Source organism: Uloborus diversus, chromosome 3 (assembly GCF_026930045.1).
Source record: "Uloborus diversus isolate 005 chromosome 3, Udiv.v.3.1, whole genome shotgun sequence".
NCBI lineage: Eukaryota > Metazoa > Arthropoda > Arachnida > Araneae > Uloboridae > Uloborus > Uloborus diversus.
This window is the reverse complement of record NC_072733.1, coordinates 137,454,813-137,471,952: the sequence shown is the minus strand read 5'-3', so window position 1 is coordinate 137,471,952 and position 17,140 is coordinate 137,454,813. Positions and strand designations below refer to the sequence as shown.

The window sequence follows — 17,140 nt, the reverse complement described above, 5'->3', positions numbered from 1 at the left end:
TAGGATGTCTTTCTCACATTTTCACCAGAAAATCTTGTAATAATAGAAGATTTTGGATTGCTATAGCCGATTCTCTAGTATTTGAGGATCGTTACAAGCATCAGTTGCATTAATGACATATGACTTCAGTTCGGACCATTTGAAAGGTTCGTTACGATCGGGGGATAGCTATATCTCAGGTTCGCTATAATGGGGTTCGTCTGTAGTCATAAAAATATCACTTACGTTGTAACGCACATCTTTCAGCAATTCGTTTTCGACGTCTTGGCTTAAGATGCAGGTGATGAAGTGCCAAATAAATGACAGCCATTACTAATGATATTAAGGAGGTTGTTCTGTATGCAGTAACCATCGTTCGATATTCTCCAAGAAAACCGCCAAGTAAGCATCCGAATATTCCACCTATTAAATATTTCATGAAAAGAAAGATTTCATTAATAGTTTTTAAGCCTCATTATGCATGAGTATTAAAAACTTCTATTTTTTAATGGTTAAGAAGTTTTTAATTACACAATAGGAAACATCCTAGCATTTTATGTCTTGTGAAAATATAATGACAAAACATTTCTTTCCATTCGATTTTCTATGATACTCTTTTAGGGAAAAAAAAAATCAGTACTTTTGTTGGCGATGATCAAAAAGTTATTTAGCTACTGCACAAAACCTTTTAGACCCACCCATGTTGTTAATGCAGTCTGTGAAAAGTCATTAAATTGAAAATTTAAATTCTTTAAACATGGTATTGAACATTAAGAGTTTATTGCTAAACTAAATATTCGTGAAGTTTTTAAGTTACAATGCTTATTTTCAATAATGTATTCAAATGAAAATCCAGTATATGAAACTTAGATGACTTAACTGAACTTAGTAAAACTTTGAGCTAAAAAACCCAGTAGTTAAATAAAACATGAAAAATAAAATGTTTTCATTTTATTAAATTTTTAATCATAAATGGCAATTAATAGATGTCAAAAATATTTTGACGCACGAAGTTCGCGAAATACGAAGTTTAGAAATATTAGAGTATCGAAGTTCTCGATACTCCAACAGTATCTTCTTAGCTTGCAGTAAAGCACTTCCATTAATGCAGACAGAATTTTTCTAGAGTATTTGCTTAAAACAGACCAAAATTCTCTTCTAAAAGAGGAGTTTTTAATACTAATAGCCCTCTCATGTTCTAAGGTTTATAAATTAGGATCAGCAATATGGCTTCAACTAATCATTTTTAGGGTTAGAACCCAACAATCCCTCGCTGTCTTTTGGATACTTCATATTCGTAAAGTCTCAAACTATGAATGCATTTTAACGACTAATGGCCTACATTCTTTTTTTTTTTTTTTTGTCTTTTCGTAATGTCTGTTCCATTTTAATAGCACTCAAGGCAATACAAAATTTAACATTCAACTCTGAATTTTCTAAACGCATTCCTAAGTAAGAACGAGACAGAAAAAAAAAAAAAAAAAAAAAAGAAAAAGAGACAAATCCTTACCAATGCCAAAGTGGAGAATAACCAAGACGTAATGCATCGCAATTCTTCTTCCTGAGCGTTCGTGTTCCACCGAAGCAGCAAGAGCTATCCACAAAATGGGCGTCGTAAAAGCTTTCATCATCTCAAATGGAACAGCCCACCACCAATGCGACCACTCTTTGATGAAAGACAACCCAGCCAGGTGAATGGCGTGAAAAGCAAAGGCAGTAGACACTAGATTGGCCTCCCCGATGTTCTGTATGAGGTTTTTGGATACCCATAAAAAGGGCATTCCAAATAAATATCCGAGAGAGGAAGTTAGGCCCAGCATAGTACGATTGAAACCGATGTCTTCGTACAGCAGAAAGTCAAATATCTGAAAAAGAGAAGCAATCTAAGATTTTTTTTTTTTTTGACTATTTCCCCCCGTTTTTTGTTATATATTTGCAATGAAAGAGGAAAACTTTTTTGGGTTTCGAGTTTTTACACTATCGATTGACAACGGGTTTGATTTCGAAACAAAGAAATTAGTTTGAGTTTCACTCAGAAGTTGCCTTGAGAGGTGTTCCAGTTGTTAGCTACTCTTCTTTTCTATTTTTGCAAACACACACAACTTATATATATATATATATATATATATATATATATATATATATATATATATATATATATATATATATATATATATATATATATATATATATACTTATCCTTACTAATATTATAAATGCGAAAGTGAGTTTGTTTCGTTTTCGCGAAGAAAATGCATTAGAAAAAATTTGGTGAATATTTTTTTTTCTTTCGATCGATACCAAAAATCACGCCACTTTATGTAAAATAATCTGGTAACTAAATAAAGCAAGCCAATAAATATATTTTGTTTTCCTTTCTATCACATTTAAAAGAAGATTTATTTATCACCTATGATAGCCAAGCACGTGCATAGCCGCTGCTCTTTGGTGTTTTCTTTTCGAAACTAAAAATTCTATCTTATAATTGAAGAAGCAAATATTTTTTACACAGTATCAGAAACTTTGCAAGTTCCCGGCAGACTCACGTCGATGTGGTCCATTGGAGATTAGCAATGGACTTGCATTATTATATGGCATTTTGATTTATTTTGTGGGCGGAGTAACGATAACGTGGTCGTGACGAGTCTTAGAGCTGCAGCCATTACAAAAGTTGCATTAAAATATAAAAATTCCTCCGAATAAATTATAGTAAAAAAATCAATAAACGTTGTAGTTAAAAAAAATCCGCCAAGTAAATAACTCCCCTCCCCTCCCCTCGCCTTGAAAAACATTAAAAGTTCCGTTACAATATAAATTAATCCACCAAATCCTTTTTCCTTCTCTCTGGTCTTGCCAAGTGACCACGTTAGCGCAACTCCGCACATGTGGATAATTATTTTGAATTTTCATGGAACGTTCATGGTTTTCCGTTTTTATGGACAAATGAAGCTGACTAGTGTTCTTAATTTAGTGGTGACAATGAGGAATATTGTTCTTACTGTTCATTTATGCGTTCTTATTATTTTATTTATGATATCGGATCCTTTCTGATGACGGTTTTCGGAATTCTTCCAGACTGAGATTTTCAGAGATAAGTCTACGTTATTTGAAAACAGTTACCCTTACTGTATCGGGGATTGTACCGTAACTAATCTAGTTTTATTTATTTATTTTGCTAAGTTTTTCTTGTTCTTTGAATCTACTATACAAGGACTAGAGAAAGTTGCATTTCTCTTTCCGCAGTAGTAACGTGATTCTCTTGCGCTATGTGCTGAAGAGAGGTCCCCGCAGTTGTTCTGTTATAGCGCTGAAATGAAGTACAATTTAAAAGCCAAGCAAAGTAATAATGATAAATGGATAAAAAGATTTACTAAAACACTTTTTTTAAAACTTAAACCTGCTAGAATAGAGAAGAACTATGAGCTTTTCATCTTCAATTAGTGCATAACAGTGTATCTAAATTTACGTATTAGGCAGCAAAGCATGTACCAGAAGGAGGTGGGAAGATGGAAAAGTAGTTAGTACACTTTAAAAGATGGGCTTAAAATGAAAGATATGAGTGGGCTCTGGGGTGGTTCAAAAATACATGTTAAAAAAAAAAAAGTTTTCCTAGATAACAGGACACCCCTCAGTATTTTTAGACTTGTGGATATTAATATACTTGAAGAATTTTAGCTTCCTATTTCAACTGAAAGAGGGTGCCCAAGTTTATAAAAATTCGGGTCCCCAAACTTCATAAGTATGGAGAGGGGGTTAAAAATGAATTGAACTGAAAAAACAATGCTACAAATTATAATATACACTAGTAATATGCATATACATTGCAATAAAATAATTATTTACAAAAAAAAAAAAAAAAACCAGCTGCAGAAATTAAATGTTTCTAAATTTCTGGCATTTTCTAAGCTATGGCTAATGTTAAATTATGGGTTCATTGAGCACTCTCTTAAAACTTGAGTAAGAAGCTAAAACTTTTACAATATAATACTATTGATAATTAAAAAAATAAAAAAGGGTGTCCTGGACTCTAGCTGAAAAAAAGAACCACCCTAGTGGACTTCGAAAAAATTTGTTTTTGAAAGGCCTACAAATGTATGCACACGGTTGGCATTGGTACTAAATTTTTACTAAGTCTTATTGAATGGGATCATTATGCATGAAATGGCTTAATTAATGAAAATATGAAAGTAGTTGGAAAACAGATATTGTCGCAATTTACAGAAAAAATTTGAATGTGAAATTTAAAAGTTTTTCCACACATTTGAATTGACTTTGTGTTGTTGAGACTTATCTCGTTATTTTGATATTTATGTTTAACTCAACATTGACCAACATTTCAATTTAAGAGTTGCATTTCTTTTCTTTCTAACGAATTCTTATTTAATTGGAATACTGCTTTTTCATGTTTAAAGCGTAGTCTGAAAAGGTAGAAATGCTGATAGCTCCTATGATTTACAGCGTGCTTGAGATAACTTATTTATAATTTAATCTAGATTTTAACTGGCCAAAGATGGCGGAAACAATGGTTTTGAGTTTGCATGAGTAAGAAAAGCGCGTTGCCAGTGCAAATTTTCTAAGTGAAAAGTTAGGGCACGAATCTGCATTTTTATAGGCTATTAAGTATTCAGGAGATCTTTTAAAGAAGCGAAATGGAAAGTGGTGTAAATTACCATTTCATTTGACATTCTTAAAGTGTATCTGAATAAAGCAGCTGCAGCTCACGTTTTTGTAGAGACGTTATTTCATCCTTTAGAAGACTTTCTTTCTTTTACTCAGTCTAATGGGATGATAGATTTGGAGGACAGAAATGGTTGATGACCTCGAGATTTCCAAAATCTCGACAATGGTCGAGAAAGATTAAATTCAATTTGAAGAAGTACACTTTAAAGAGCGTTGCCGCACCTGCAGTGTTACATTTATTTCCTTTTGTCCATTTTGTCGATGAAATTCAATCTAATCTATTATGAGATTTCTTCCGCTTTTTTTTCGAACAGAGCTTATAAGTTTTAGTTATCCTTGCTTTCAGGATTGAAAATTTAATTTGCTGAGATGGTATAATTTTACTGGATAAAAATGTGGGTCAATTTCGTCAGAATAGATTTCCATTGAGCGCAGTTTATTTTCTTGCTAGATTAATTTTTGTATTGCCATCAATTAACCGTACTAATCTTGGTCTTTCTTACAAAATCATGATTTTTGACATTTAAAGTTTTTGAATGTGTTACTCAAACTTAATTCAATGAGTGTATTGAATGGAACAACCAATTATTTAAAAGATTTTAAAAAAAGTTCAATTCATTGTGTTGTTACATATGTATTTTTTTTATAAGTAAAGTAAACAAATGGGATCAAATGGTGTAAAGAAAAACAGTTCAAAATTTCAACTTTAGATCATTCCTTTTCTTTCGGAGGAATTCAGGCATAAAATTTTGTGCCCTGAGAGTAACTGGGTATGAAAATTTTGACTTTGTGTCTTTTTGTTAGAGAATGAAATCACGTTTACTTTTACCCCAGAGACTAGAGGGTCAATAGAAATGCTCCATTTCCTCGTCTATGAGGTTGCTCTAGCTAAATAATCGCACTATTACATAATCAGTATAGGTGCTGAAGAAGGTCTACACCAACAATACTCTATTTACGGCCTGTAGGTAGCATCATAGAGAAAAGTGAATTGTGCACTGAATTTATGTAAAATGCACACAAAAGTGTATTTACATAAAAATTTAATCTTTCCAAAAAAGGGGAAGAATGCAGAACTTCGTTGTTTCCATTGATCCCAGAGTTCAGTATTTGTGGGGTAAATAGGAATACCTGAATTGCACACCAAAATCGCCGGGTAAGTGAGCTTTATAACTAAATGGCTTTAAAAACCTTGCACATAACAAGTAAAACTAGTTTAAAAACCAGTTAGCTCGCAACTGTAGAATTTCTGGAGAGGAAAATAAAAGATCACTAAACCTTAAGAAACAACGTTTTTCAGTGTCATCTTCAAACGGTCATGACGCATATACAATTGTTTTGGAACACGTGAAACTCTTAGAAGCGCTTTTATTTGTTATCTAGTCTTCACTCACTAACTGTTTAGTTTCAAAAATTACCACGAGTGGTTTTAGTTAATGGAGTTCATGTCCATTTACTCTACGTTACCTTTTACCCTAACATACCCTAATATACAAACTAGTGATGTGATTTCTATTTCTATACGACTTTGTCCATTTGTCGAAAAAAAAATAAACAGTAATTATGATGTACCGTACATCACGCAATTAGATAGGGCCACTATTTTATAAGTAAAGCAAGTTAATGAGCAGCTTAAAGTCAATCATTGTTCAATTATTGTAAAAAATACTGTATTGAACTGCTTAAAGAGCAGTTGCACATTTGTTTGTTTACAGTTTAATAAATATATTTGAAAGAAATACTGCTAGAGAAAACTCTAATATATTTGAGGGTAAAAATTTTAATGTTAGCAACTTTTCGTTCAAATATTTTTTATTAGGTCAGATTGGCATAATTAGTAAATAAATATTTGATTTTAATGTTAGCAACTTTTCATTCAGATATTTTTTATAAAGACAGATTGGCTATAACGAAGTAAATAAATATTTGAAAAAATAAAATAAATAGAAATAAGAAAATAAATAAATAAACAAAATAAAAATAAAGAAAAATACATAAATATAAATAAATTAAATATAAAAAGAAAGAAAGAAACAAAACAAAAATAAAACTCATTGTTGCAGCGACTGCAAATACATCCTTTTAAAGCTATTTGAATAAATTTTTAATATACAATTGAGGTAACTTTGCACTATTAGTGGTAACTATGCATTTTACCTTTTTTTTAGCATATTTGACTTCACAAGGAATTTTAGAGGGCCTAATGCTGTCTTGAACTTGTAGACCCCTTTTTGGCTCACATTGAAACTTTCCTCAAAATATAATAAATTATATAAATCGTGTGATGTGGTAAAAGAAAAATAAAGAGTTGTTCGTAATTCATGAGTTGTTATGCATGAACTCGTACAACGCATCAACATACATCTTACATGCATGTGGTTGAAAGTTCACTAGTTGTTTGCGTCAGCTTTTTGAACCAGGTTATTTATGTATTTTAACCATATTCTAAAATTACTGTTATCAAATTTTTGATAAATATTTAATTTGTCGTCATTTTTATGCCAATGAATACTGTGCACTATTAAAACATACGTAACGCAGTTAAAAATTGAGAAATTGTGGATAGAGGGGTTACTCTGACTGACTGAAAAAAACTCACAAATTATCCAACTGTAACAATTGTGAAAAAAATAGGTGCTGCGAGTTCTGTCTCTATCTTTATCTTAAATCCGGAAATCTGGCAATGTACTTACCTACATACATAAATATGATTTGAGCTCACACATCCTTCCCTGTTTGGCCTTTTTTTCTTTTTCTTCTTATTGCTTCTTAGTAAAATTCAAATAATTTGAAAATAATTCGATAAATATGACTTACTAGCGCAGGCAAGTTTTGCGCTGAAAGGAAGTTTTAATGAAACAGTCTTTAAATATAAACTATTGGGGGGGGGGGAAAAGGGGGTGTTAGTCGTAATTCAAACGATTCAAGAAATTATTTAGAGGGAAATATTTTTTTTTTTTTACATGCATTTCAGTCTCATTAAGTGTTTTTTTTTTTAAAGCTTTGTCTCACTCCGAGTGCCTGTATTGTGATTGGTCAAATCTCTTTTTAGGTCCTTCGTTTCTATATTTGTCAGGGAAAGGAGAGATATATTTGATACATAATTCAAAAAAAAAAAAAAAAAGAAACAGAATTCATACACATTTGCATAATTGCACTAGGTTTCTAAATATTGGGAAAGGGTGACCATGTCTCCCATCTGTTATAAAATAATATGAGCATGTCAGCTTCAATGCCCAAAGTGACGACCATCTTAAAAAGATCATGTTTCAATTCCGTCCTTTTGAGGCTGCTGAGGCTGCTGTTAACCATAACAAATTATCCCCGGAAGGAAATAAAACTTAAATAAGTTTAAGAAAGCTTAAAGTTTGTTTATCGGGATAAATATTAGATTATAAATTTGGAGAGGGAACAAACAAAAGGATGTAAAGAAAAAAAGAGAGTTTGAAATGGTTTGACAAAATATCTCGCCGGCTAAACAAATATTTTAGTGGTGGCTTTCAGCAAGATAAGAAGCTTAACTTTATTATCTGGCTTCTTCAGCAGCGTTGTATTAGACAACTCATCGAGAATTGGGAATGAATCAGATTTCGAATGTTACCCGCGTCATTTATTTTACTATTCAAGAATAAAATATTCAAAAATGATCTAAGTGTAAACAAAAATATAGCATATGCAAGGAAATGGGTTTTATTTTTAATAACATTCGCTTTCATGATAAGAGAGTACAACGGACGGAAAGAAAATCTTGTTTAGAAAACGTAAATTTGCAACTTAAACTAGTTGAAGACACTAGCCTTAAGAAAATAAGATGCCGTTTTTGAGTAAACAGTAATAAGTACTGTACTAAGAACACAAGAAAAGAGGTTTAAAAACAGATCGAAAAGTAAACCTAAATGCATAAATGCAAGTGTGTTTGCGTAACAATGAAACAAAGTAAATAATTTAAGATTCACGTACCGTTTTTGTGGCGGATAAAGTATTCTTTAAAATTCATTGATTTTAAATTATATTTTTGAAGTCTGAGTACGTCCTATCATATTTCCTCAATTGATGAATTCTGTTTGATCTACTTTTTGAAGTGAAGCAACTATTTTCCTGTAGAAACCTATTATTTATTTATGTAACTAAATTTTAAACTAGTCTTCATTTTGTTTAACTCTTGCCAAACTTTACTGTATTTGCAACGAAGCAAAAATGTATGAAGGTCAGTCAATAAATAACGAGTCAGAGGCTATGAAACATATTTTATTCGACATTCTTCAAAAATACTGACCGAAATTGTTTAAAAACTTATTATCCCAATAAGAAATTAGTCTCATAATTCCGTGCTCATAAAAGTCATTGGCTGCTGCTGGAACCAATTACGCCACGCACTCCTTTACTTTATCGTCCTAATGAAATCGTTGTCCCCGAAGTGCCTTCGTGAGTTCCCCAAAGATGGGGGATCACATGGGGATTGTAAAAGGGCGGTGATTCAAGACTTCCTACTTAAATTTCCGCAAACGTTCTTTTGTTGCATTATCTGTCTGTGGTCTAGCGTTGTTGTGCGACAGCAAGTGAAAGTTTACCAGGACCACGCGCAGCCACTGCAACAAAGGAACTTTTGCAGAAATTTAAGTGGGAAGTCTTGAACCACCTTCCTATTCCCATGTGATCTCACATCATTGGGAAACTCTAAAAGGCTTTTCGGGGACAACGATTTCATTCGGACGATAAAGTAAAGGAGTGCGTGCGTAATTGGGTTCCAGCAGCAGCCAAAGGACTTTTAAGAGCACGGAATTATGCGACTAATTTTCCAATAGGATAAGTGATTAAACAATTTCGGTCAGTATTTTTGAAGAGTGTTTTATAGCCTCTGGCTCGTTATTTATCGACTGACCCTAATAAATTGAATTGGACTGGCTCTCTGTAGAAGAATTTCAGTAAAATTATTAATTCTTATCCAAGAGCATCAACGTAAATGCAAGTAATTTGAAATTTTCTTCCCTCAAATTTGACTAAATGGTTCAGAAATGATCTGAAAGCGAATGAACAAAATAGTTAAATATTTTAACTAATAAAATATATACCTGCTCCAAGCTCCAAACAGTGCCGACAATAGCAGCAATCACAGATATAATGATCATTTCTAAAGATATTTCCCTCTTTTCTACACTCTCGCTCAAGTAGCTTTCAGTAGCACTGGCAGTTGAAATATTATAACGGACAGTGTTTCCCACCAACGGGTAAAGGCAGAACAAAACATCAGTGAACATGCAGTTATTTCGAAAGCTGCAAAGATAAAATAGGCTGGAGAGAAATCTGCAAACACCGGCAATGTTGGTGAAGTAATCTACCAAAACACCTACAATCCACCGGACATATCACAAATGTTGATGCTCGGCCCCACACGTGTTCTTCCGTATGCACCTCGATGATAGGGTCCAGCTAGAAATGAGAAATATAATTATAATTAAAAATTTCAGGAAAAAAAAATAATTTGAATTTTGACATCTTGAATTCAAATTATGTTTTTTCGCAATTTGTATGTCTATGTAGGCGTGCGTGTTTGTGTGTGTGTGGGGGGGGGGGTATGTTTGTTTGTGTGTGGGGGTATGTGTATGTGTGTGTAGGCATGTGTGTTTGTGTGTGTGTGCGGGTAGTGGTGTGTTTGTGTGTGTGTGGGTAGTTGTGTGTTTATGTGTGGGAGGGGGTATGTTTATGTGTGGGTAGTTGTGTGTATGTGTAGGTGTGCGTGTATGTGTGCGTGTGCGTATGTGTGTGGTGTAAGTGTGTTTATGTATGGGCGTGTGCAGGTGTATGTGTGTGTGTAGGTACACAAAAGAGGACCCCGCTCTGCTATGCCATTTAGGGCTTCCAGAGAACGGACCTTTCGGCCGGGGCCCCCTAGACCATCACGGGAACGAAATCCAACCACTTACGACTTTAGGCACCGTAGACCCAGGTACAGACCTGACTCCGGTGGCACCAATTGCCTACTCACTGTTCAACTCGATAGCCACTGGGCAGATACAGATCTGCTCAAAGCGTAAGTAAAGAGTGGTGGTTTTACATACGTGGATGCTACACCTTCGTAAAACCCTCCCCATTTACCCGGGCTTGGGACCGGCATAGGGACGGGCCTGGTCCCCCCAAAGTCCAAACCCCACCTACGGCTGGGTTGTGTGTGGTGTAGGTGTATGTGTGTGTGTAAGTGTAGGCAAGTAAGTGACGCAACCTGGAGACGGTTTTCGCTAGAGGAGCAGCCATCATGAGGCGGCCGACCGACGGTGGTGCTGCAGAGGGAGGCGCGGGGGAAATAAAATCATAAGACTTCAAAACAGTCAAGTGAGAACAATAAGCAATTGTGATTGCTCAAAAAAAGAAAGGAAAGAGAAAGAAAAAGAAAGGAAAAAATGTTTGAATTTTGAGATCTATAGTTAAAATTTTGTTTTTTCGCAATCACGAATTGCGATAGGACCCTACTCGTTGGGTTTCTTGTTTCTACTAATGGCTTTTTATCGCAACAATTATTTTAATTCAAGACGTCAAAATTCAAATAAATGCCAGGGGCAGGATGCTGGATGTTGTGTGCTTGATACTGTTTTTATGTGAAAAGGATTGTGTAAAGTCAAGAAGGTCGTTTAGAAATAGCTCGATTCCGAAACACATGGATACCCTCATTATAAGCATAGACAAATTAAAATCAAAGGAAGCGGACGTCATTCAACGGTCAAGTGAAAACAATGAGCAAATCGTGATTGCTCAAAAAACAGGGGGGGGGATGAAAGAAAGAGCAGAAGCGATACTTTCAAAAATTTTACAAAAAATACTGGTGAGCACAAAAACTTTTCATCAAAATAAACCAAATGCGCAAATTAATTATCGAGTAAACTTACAACGTATTGCTAAAATTGTCATGAAAATTATTCAAAAAATGATATAATTAAGGACTTCATAAAAACATTTCAAGCATTATCCAATTCGTAGCTAGTTGTAAAATTGTTTTCTAACCATACAACCTTTTTCGGTTGTATGGTCTCGGATTTCCGAAAAAGCTGAAGTCCATAAAGAATCACTCTAAATAATTCGAAGTTAGAGGGTTTACTGCGTTACTAGTTCAGTGGCTTTGAGTTATAAACTTCGAAATATGCTCCAAAATATACCATTATTTTGTTTTCCTGGTTTAACTTATAAGGTAGACTGGGGCACGTTTACGTGGGTTTTTTTTCAATGAATTTTCCAACTTTTATAGTTTTAACTTAAGAAATTTTAGACATGGCGATTTTATGAAGCAGTTAATGGAGTCCACAATTTGTATATTTAGTTGTTGCTCAGTTTGTGTTTTCAACTGTTAAAAAATTATTTTTGAGGTCCACGTCGGTTGCGTAAATTTGCCCCGGACACGGGGCACGTTTACGCATATTTATTTTGACATCTAATGTGGTTATGTTGATGTTTTGAACATAATGTCTTACCATCGTTGAAATAAAGCAAATTTATCACGAACTGAATAGTGTATTAATTAAAAGTTGAATAGGCATGAAGAGAGCACTACATGATTGTAACCGATAAGATACAAATTTGTAACTCACTTAAAAAATAATGGTGATTTTCAAAACTAAATAGCCAGAAAATACTAAAAAGGTTTGATCAGGTTCGAAACAGTTCGGAGCAAAAAAAAGCGTCAGGCCACGATTAGAAGTAAGACAACCCGTAAGAACGTGCGTAAAGGTGCTCCGACGTCAACGCGTAAACTTGCCCCGTCAACCAAGTTTGGATTTATTTTTAACGTGAAAAAAAAATTAATAACGATTCAGTTCATACAAGTACACTTTTTAAAAGAGGATAAAATTCTGCAATTTTTTATACATTTGTTCTTTCTTAACTGAGCATTATATATTCACAATAAGCTTCAAAACATACAAACGTACAACACAAAACTTACTCAACTTGGTAGAAAACAGATTATTTTTTCTGCATACTAGACCGAAGCCCGACTGATGCTCAAACACTTGTGAGAATATTTGCTAGGGAGCAGCATCAATATGTTATGACTTTGACTCTCCAATTATAATTTAATTTGAAAAATGGGCACTGCGTAAACGTGCCCCGGTCTACCCTACAGTATAAAAATAAATTCGAAGCTACTGAAAATAACTTTTAACCATATCCAACCTTTCATATAATATAGCTTAATACAACATTCCGATCTATCAATCTGAAGCGTTTGATTAAAAAAAAAAACATTTTAAATGAACAACAGGTTGAAGCTTATTACAAAACAAATTCTAAATTTGTTCATACATTTTCAATTGCGTTACCCTTTCTAAACTATACTTGTATTCTTCTCTATAGATAGTAAAGTTAAAAAATCTAAAAAATTTTTCCTAACATCATACTTTAAATTTTCACTATACACAGAACTATCTTAATCTGAGATAAGAAAATAAAATGCACTTAAAATGACATTAAGTTAAATTCTTATTTTTTTCTTATACACTGCTTGATATCTTCTAGGAATAAGCACATTTTAAACATCAAAATGTAATACAACAGCACATCTTCAACTTTTGTTTGTGACATTATCAGAAAATATTCTCACTTTGAATTCATAAAAAAACGAAAGTCTTGTACGATCATATTCTCTTTTCGAAATAGCCTCCAATTCTGTTGGTGACAGAGAACAATGTATTTACATATTCATGTAATGCGTAATATTTTGAAGAACGCTTGAAAATATCTCGACTTTAATGTCCCAACTCCGCAGCCCATCTTAAGGGATGAATGACACTAGCTGTGGCTCGAACAGCTATTGAAGAAAGAAAACAATAGAAAAGTTTCATTTATCTTGGAGTTTATGACCGTCGGTGAAAAGTCAGTGACTAAAATGGTAGCTGTATATTTTGTTTAAGTGGCTTTTTTTTCTACTCAAATTGAAGAAAGAAAACAAATTTATTTCTTTTAGCGGCTTTAAGTTTTATTTTAGTTCCTTTTTTTCACCATGAAGTAAAATGCTCCTGTTCGTAATTTTAATATATGGTTAATTGGTAGTAAAATATTTTCGGATTTGTTAAAAGCATTAAGTTTAGATTTAGTGCAAAAGCGTTAAGTTAGATTTAGACTGTACTGAAATATTACCTGGATAATAAGAGTTTATGACTCACTATTCCGTAAATTATAAGCTAGTAAATTGTAAATATTAAATCTGTATTACAACAAAAGCGTCTAGAGAGAACTATGTGTCATAGAATTAGTAAATTTTTGTTTTTATAAATTTCTAACAAATGAAAAGTATTTTTAAAACTGCTACCTAAAAATACAATTATCAGTTTATAAACCAACTGAGCATACAAGGCCATGTGCACATCTAGGGAAAAAACAAATTCAACTTTAAAAGTATTACAAAACTGACATTTAATCTTTGTTGGAAAATGCTCTCGGAGTTGAAAAAACCCTTTTCTTCACCTTTTATACGGCTTTAGCGCATGACGTGAATTTATTTGTTAAGGAGATTTATTGCAAGTTCGGCACAAAAGTACTCATAAGTTTCAAGAACCCTGTAGAAATATTTACGTTTAAATCGTATTTATTAGAGTGAAAAAAATGAGTGTGTTGAGATTTAACTCGTAAGAATGGTAAGAATGAATACGTAAGAATATAATGTTTTATACTGAGAAAAAAGTTACGTCACAAGTTGTACGGATACGTAGAAAGCGTTTTCTGTATTTTGATTTGGAAAATTTATCAAAATATTCAGGACTCCGTCTTTTCTACCACAAAATAACATAAACTGAAGCATTAGAGAGCATATATTTGATTTGTATTTTGTTTCCATGATTTCAACCTATAATTACTAAAATATCTAATTGCTGTTATCGTATATTAACTTATTCATTTAAGTCTTTCCCTAATATTTTATAACAAATGAATAAAACTGAGCTTTTCACTGTGTGTACATAGGCGAGCAGTAAAAGCTTAACAGCTTACGCGAGCTCGCTGATCCTACCTATAATAACTCAAAAGATAATAGCACCATATGACAAGTCAATTAAGAGGGGAAAAAACCTTTAAAATATCAAACTCAGTTCTTATAAGTACTACTTGTGAGTTTAAGTATCTACCAGCTACGAAATTGGCTATCCAGTAAAGTATCTGCGTGCCGCGTGGATGTTTAGCGTTCATATCTCATGCTCGCTCTCTCACCTTTGTTTTTTTAAACAAAAAATCAATATTTAATTACTTTTACTGTTAAATACTAAAAAAAACCAATTCCATGCAATTAAACGTTTTGCAATAGATCGCAAGATTTTTGTATCCACGGATTTACAAGCACGTACTGTACATGAACTCAGTGGATATTTTAAAACGTCGGTGGTTGGATTCGGGGGGGGGGGGGAACCAACGATCCTAGATTAACTAATGTAATTTATAATTGAATTATTAGTAATAGAAATTAAAACTCATAACATGTGATACTAACCAGGAAATCACAAGAACAGTGGAATGATGGAAAAATAAATAAATAAATAAATATGAAGGAATTGATAGAGCATAGTGAAACATGTTTCTTGACATACTACTAATTGTCTTCGCCCCTCCGTTATCGAAATATAAGGTCTTAAAGTCGGGCAACATTTTAAGAAAAGTCGCCAAATTTGGCGAGGTATGGAATATATTGATCAGATTGTCGATATCTTTGACTATTAACGAAGCTACAGCAGCTGTTTAAGTGTTCATTTCTAGCTAAATTTCGCATTTTTTTAAAAATGTTGCCATACTTTAAGATCTTACATGCCTATAATGAGAGAAGACAGCAGATGATTATGCGCCAAAAAACATATTTCACAATGCTGATGCCTACTTTTTTTTTTACATTATTACACTGACGATTGGTTTCCCAGTAAGAAACAGTTTTCATCATATTGAATGGTAGCCAAAAATCTTACCTTGTATTACTCTAAGGGAAATTCCTTCTAAGAGGCAAACAGAAACGATAAGAAAAGCATCAGCTGCACATCTTAGACCCAAATACATCCAAAACGTAAGTGACAAGTTACCAACAACATCATAACAAACGGGACGAGGTCCGTCCACTTGCATTTGCAACATACATTTAATCCCATCGATATCTTCTCCAGGCGCTCGCTTACAAAACACACTGTCATGTGTCTTATTGCTGACAGTAATAAGTGTACCAGTGTTTGCTGGACGAAAATTGCACAGATTAAGAAAAGATGGCAGTTCGTGATCGTCGGTGAAGGAAAAGTCTTTTACAGATACATTTCTGTACTCTGCGTATTGCCAAAGAGTTAGGTCTGAGCTGAATTCTAAAATATTGTTTTCTCTTACATGAGGATCGTACACAAGGCACAGGTTGGATGTGTTGATCGTTGATCGGAAGCACATATGAAGAAGTCTTTGGCCATCGTACTTGGAAGTGTCAAATGAGGAATAGGAAACTTCTTCTTGCTTGCTTTTGTACCGGCAGTGAGATAACCTATGTTTAAAAATATTAGTAATGAGTTGAAGAATAAAATGATTTACAGTACATCAATCAATAAATCTATATACAGGTGTCCCTCGTATAACACTGTACTTCTTATAACACGGTTTCGATATTACACGGTTCCAAATTTGCGATTATTATAACACGGTTTCAATATTACATGGTAGAAAATTTGATTTTAAATACTACATGGATGTAACCCAAATTTTAAAAGAAAGAATTTCATTTTTGTTCAATACACTGTTGAAAAATGTATGAAAATGACTGTAATAAGTTTTTACTTCGTTTTTATGAAACTTTTACGAAAAATTGTCTGACGTCGGCTCAAAAGTTTAGTTACTCCGTATAACACTAACTTTTAACTTTTAAATACATGCTTTATTCTTCTTATCAGTGTTCTAAAAGCAGAAAGATGAATATTATTTTGTTTCTAATGCGTTGTAAGAAAATAATATTAGGTTAAACATAAGCTAAATTTGGCAAACGATAAATAAAAAATGTAGTCGAAACAAAATATGAAATAAAATAAAAAGAATAATTCTATTTATTTTATTTTATATTTTGTTTTGTTGTTGTTGCTCAGACGAACTTGATTGCTGTAGAAAAGCTCAGATTTTTTTGTCTTAAAGAATGCGTTTTGTTCTTAGTGAAGAAAGTTGATAAAGTTTTTTCTTGTTGTGAATAACAGTTTTAGTTTGAGGTATGTAAAATAATTAAATTTTATCGTATATAACAACTCTTATTTTTAAACCAGTGGGTCTTTGTTCGTTCTGGTTGCTAGTTTTCGTTTGTATGTTCTATTGAGCAGAAATTTCAGCTATTTTAAAACTTGTACCTTAAGACTTGGTTTCGATATAACACGGTACACATTCCTCGATTTATATTATTTCAAGGTCTCGTATAACACGGTTTCGATACATCACGGTACGCATTGATATTATTTATGATATATACATAATTAATTAGGTTAAAAAATAAGTAAAAAACTAT

At 33.1% G+C, this 17,140-nt stretch overlaps 1 protein-coding gene across 1 annotated transcript in view; it reads right to left on the bottom strand.

Annotated features, from left to right (window-relative positions):
• The window catches only part of LOC129218960 (uncharacterized), a 48,489-nt gene that overhangs the window by 20,293 nt on the left and 11,056 nt on the right, over positions 1–17,140 (bottom strand). The window contains 8 exon segments of the mRNA XM_054853280.1: positions 226–402; positions 1,490–1,844; positions 9,732–9,878; positions 9,880–9,903; positions 9,905–9,967; positions 9,969–10,021; positions 10,024–10,089; positions 15,591–16,141. Of these exon segments, the coding sequence (XP_054709255.1) occupies positions 226–402; positions 1,490–1,844; positions 9,732–9,878; positions 9,880–9,903; positions 9,905–9,967; positions 9,969–10,021; positions 10,024–10,089; positions 15,591–16,141 (1,436 nt within the window).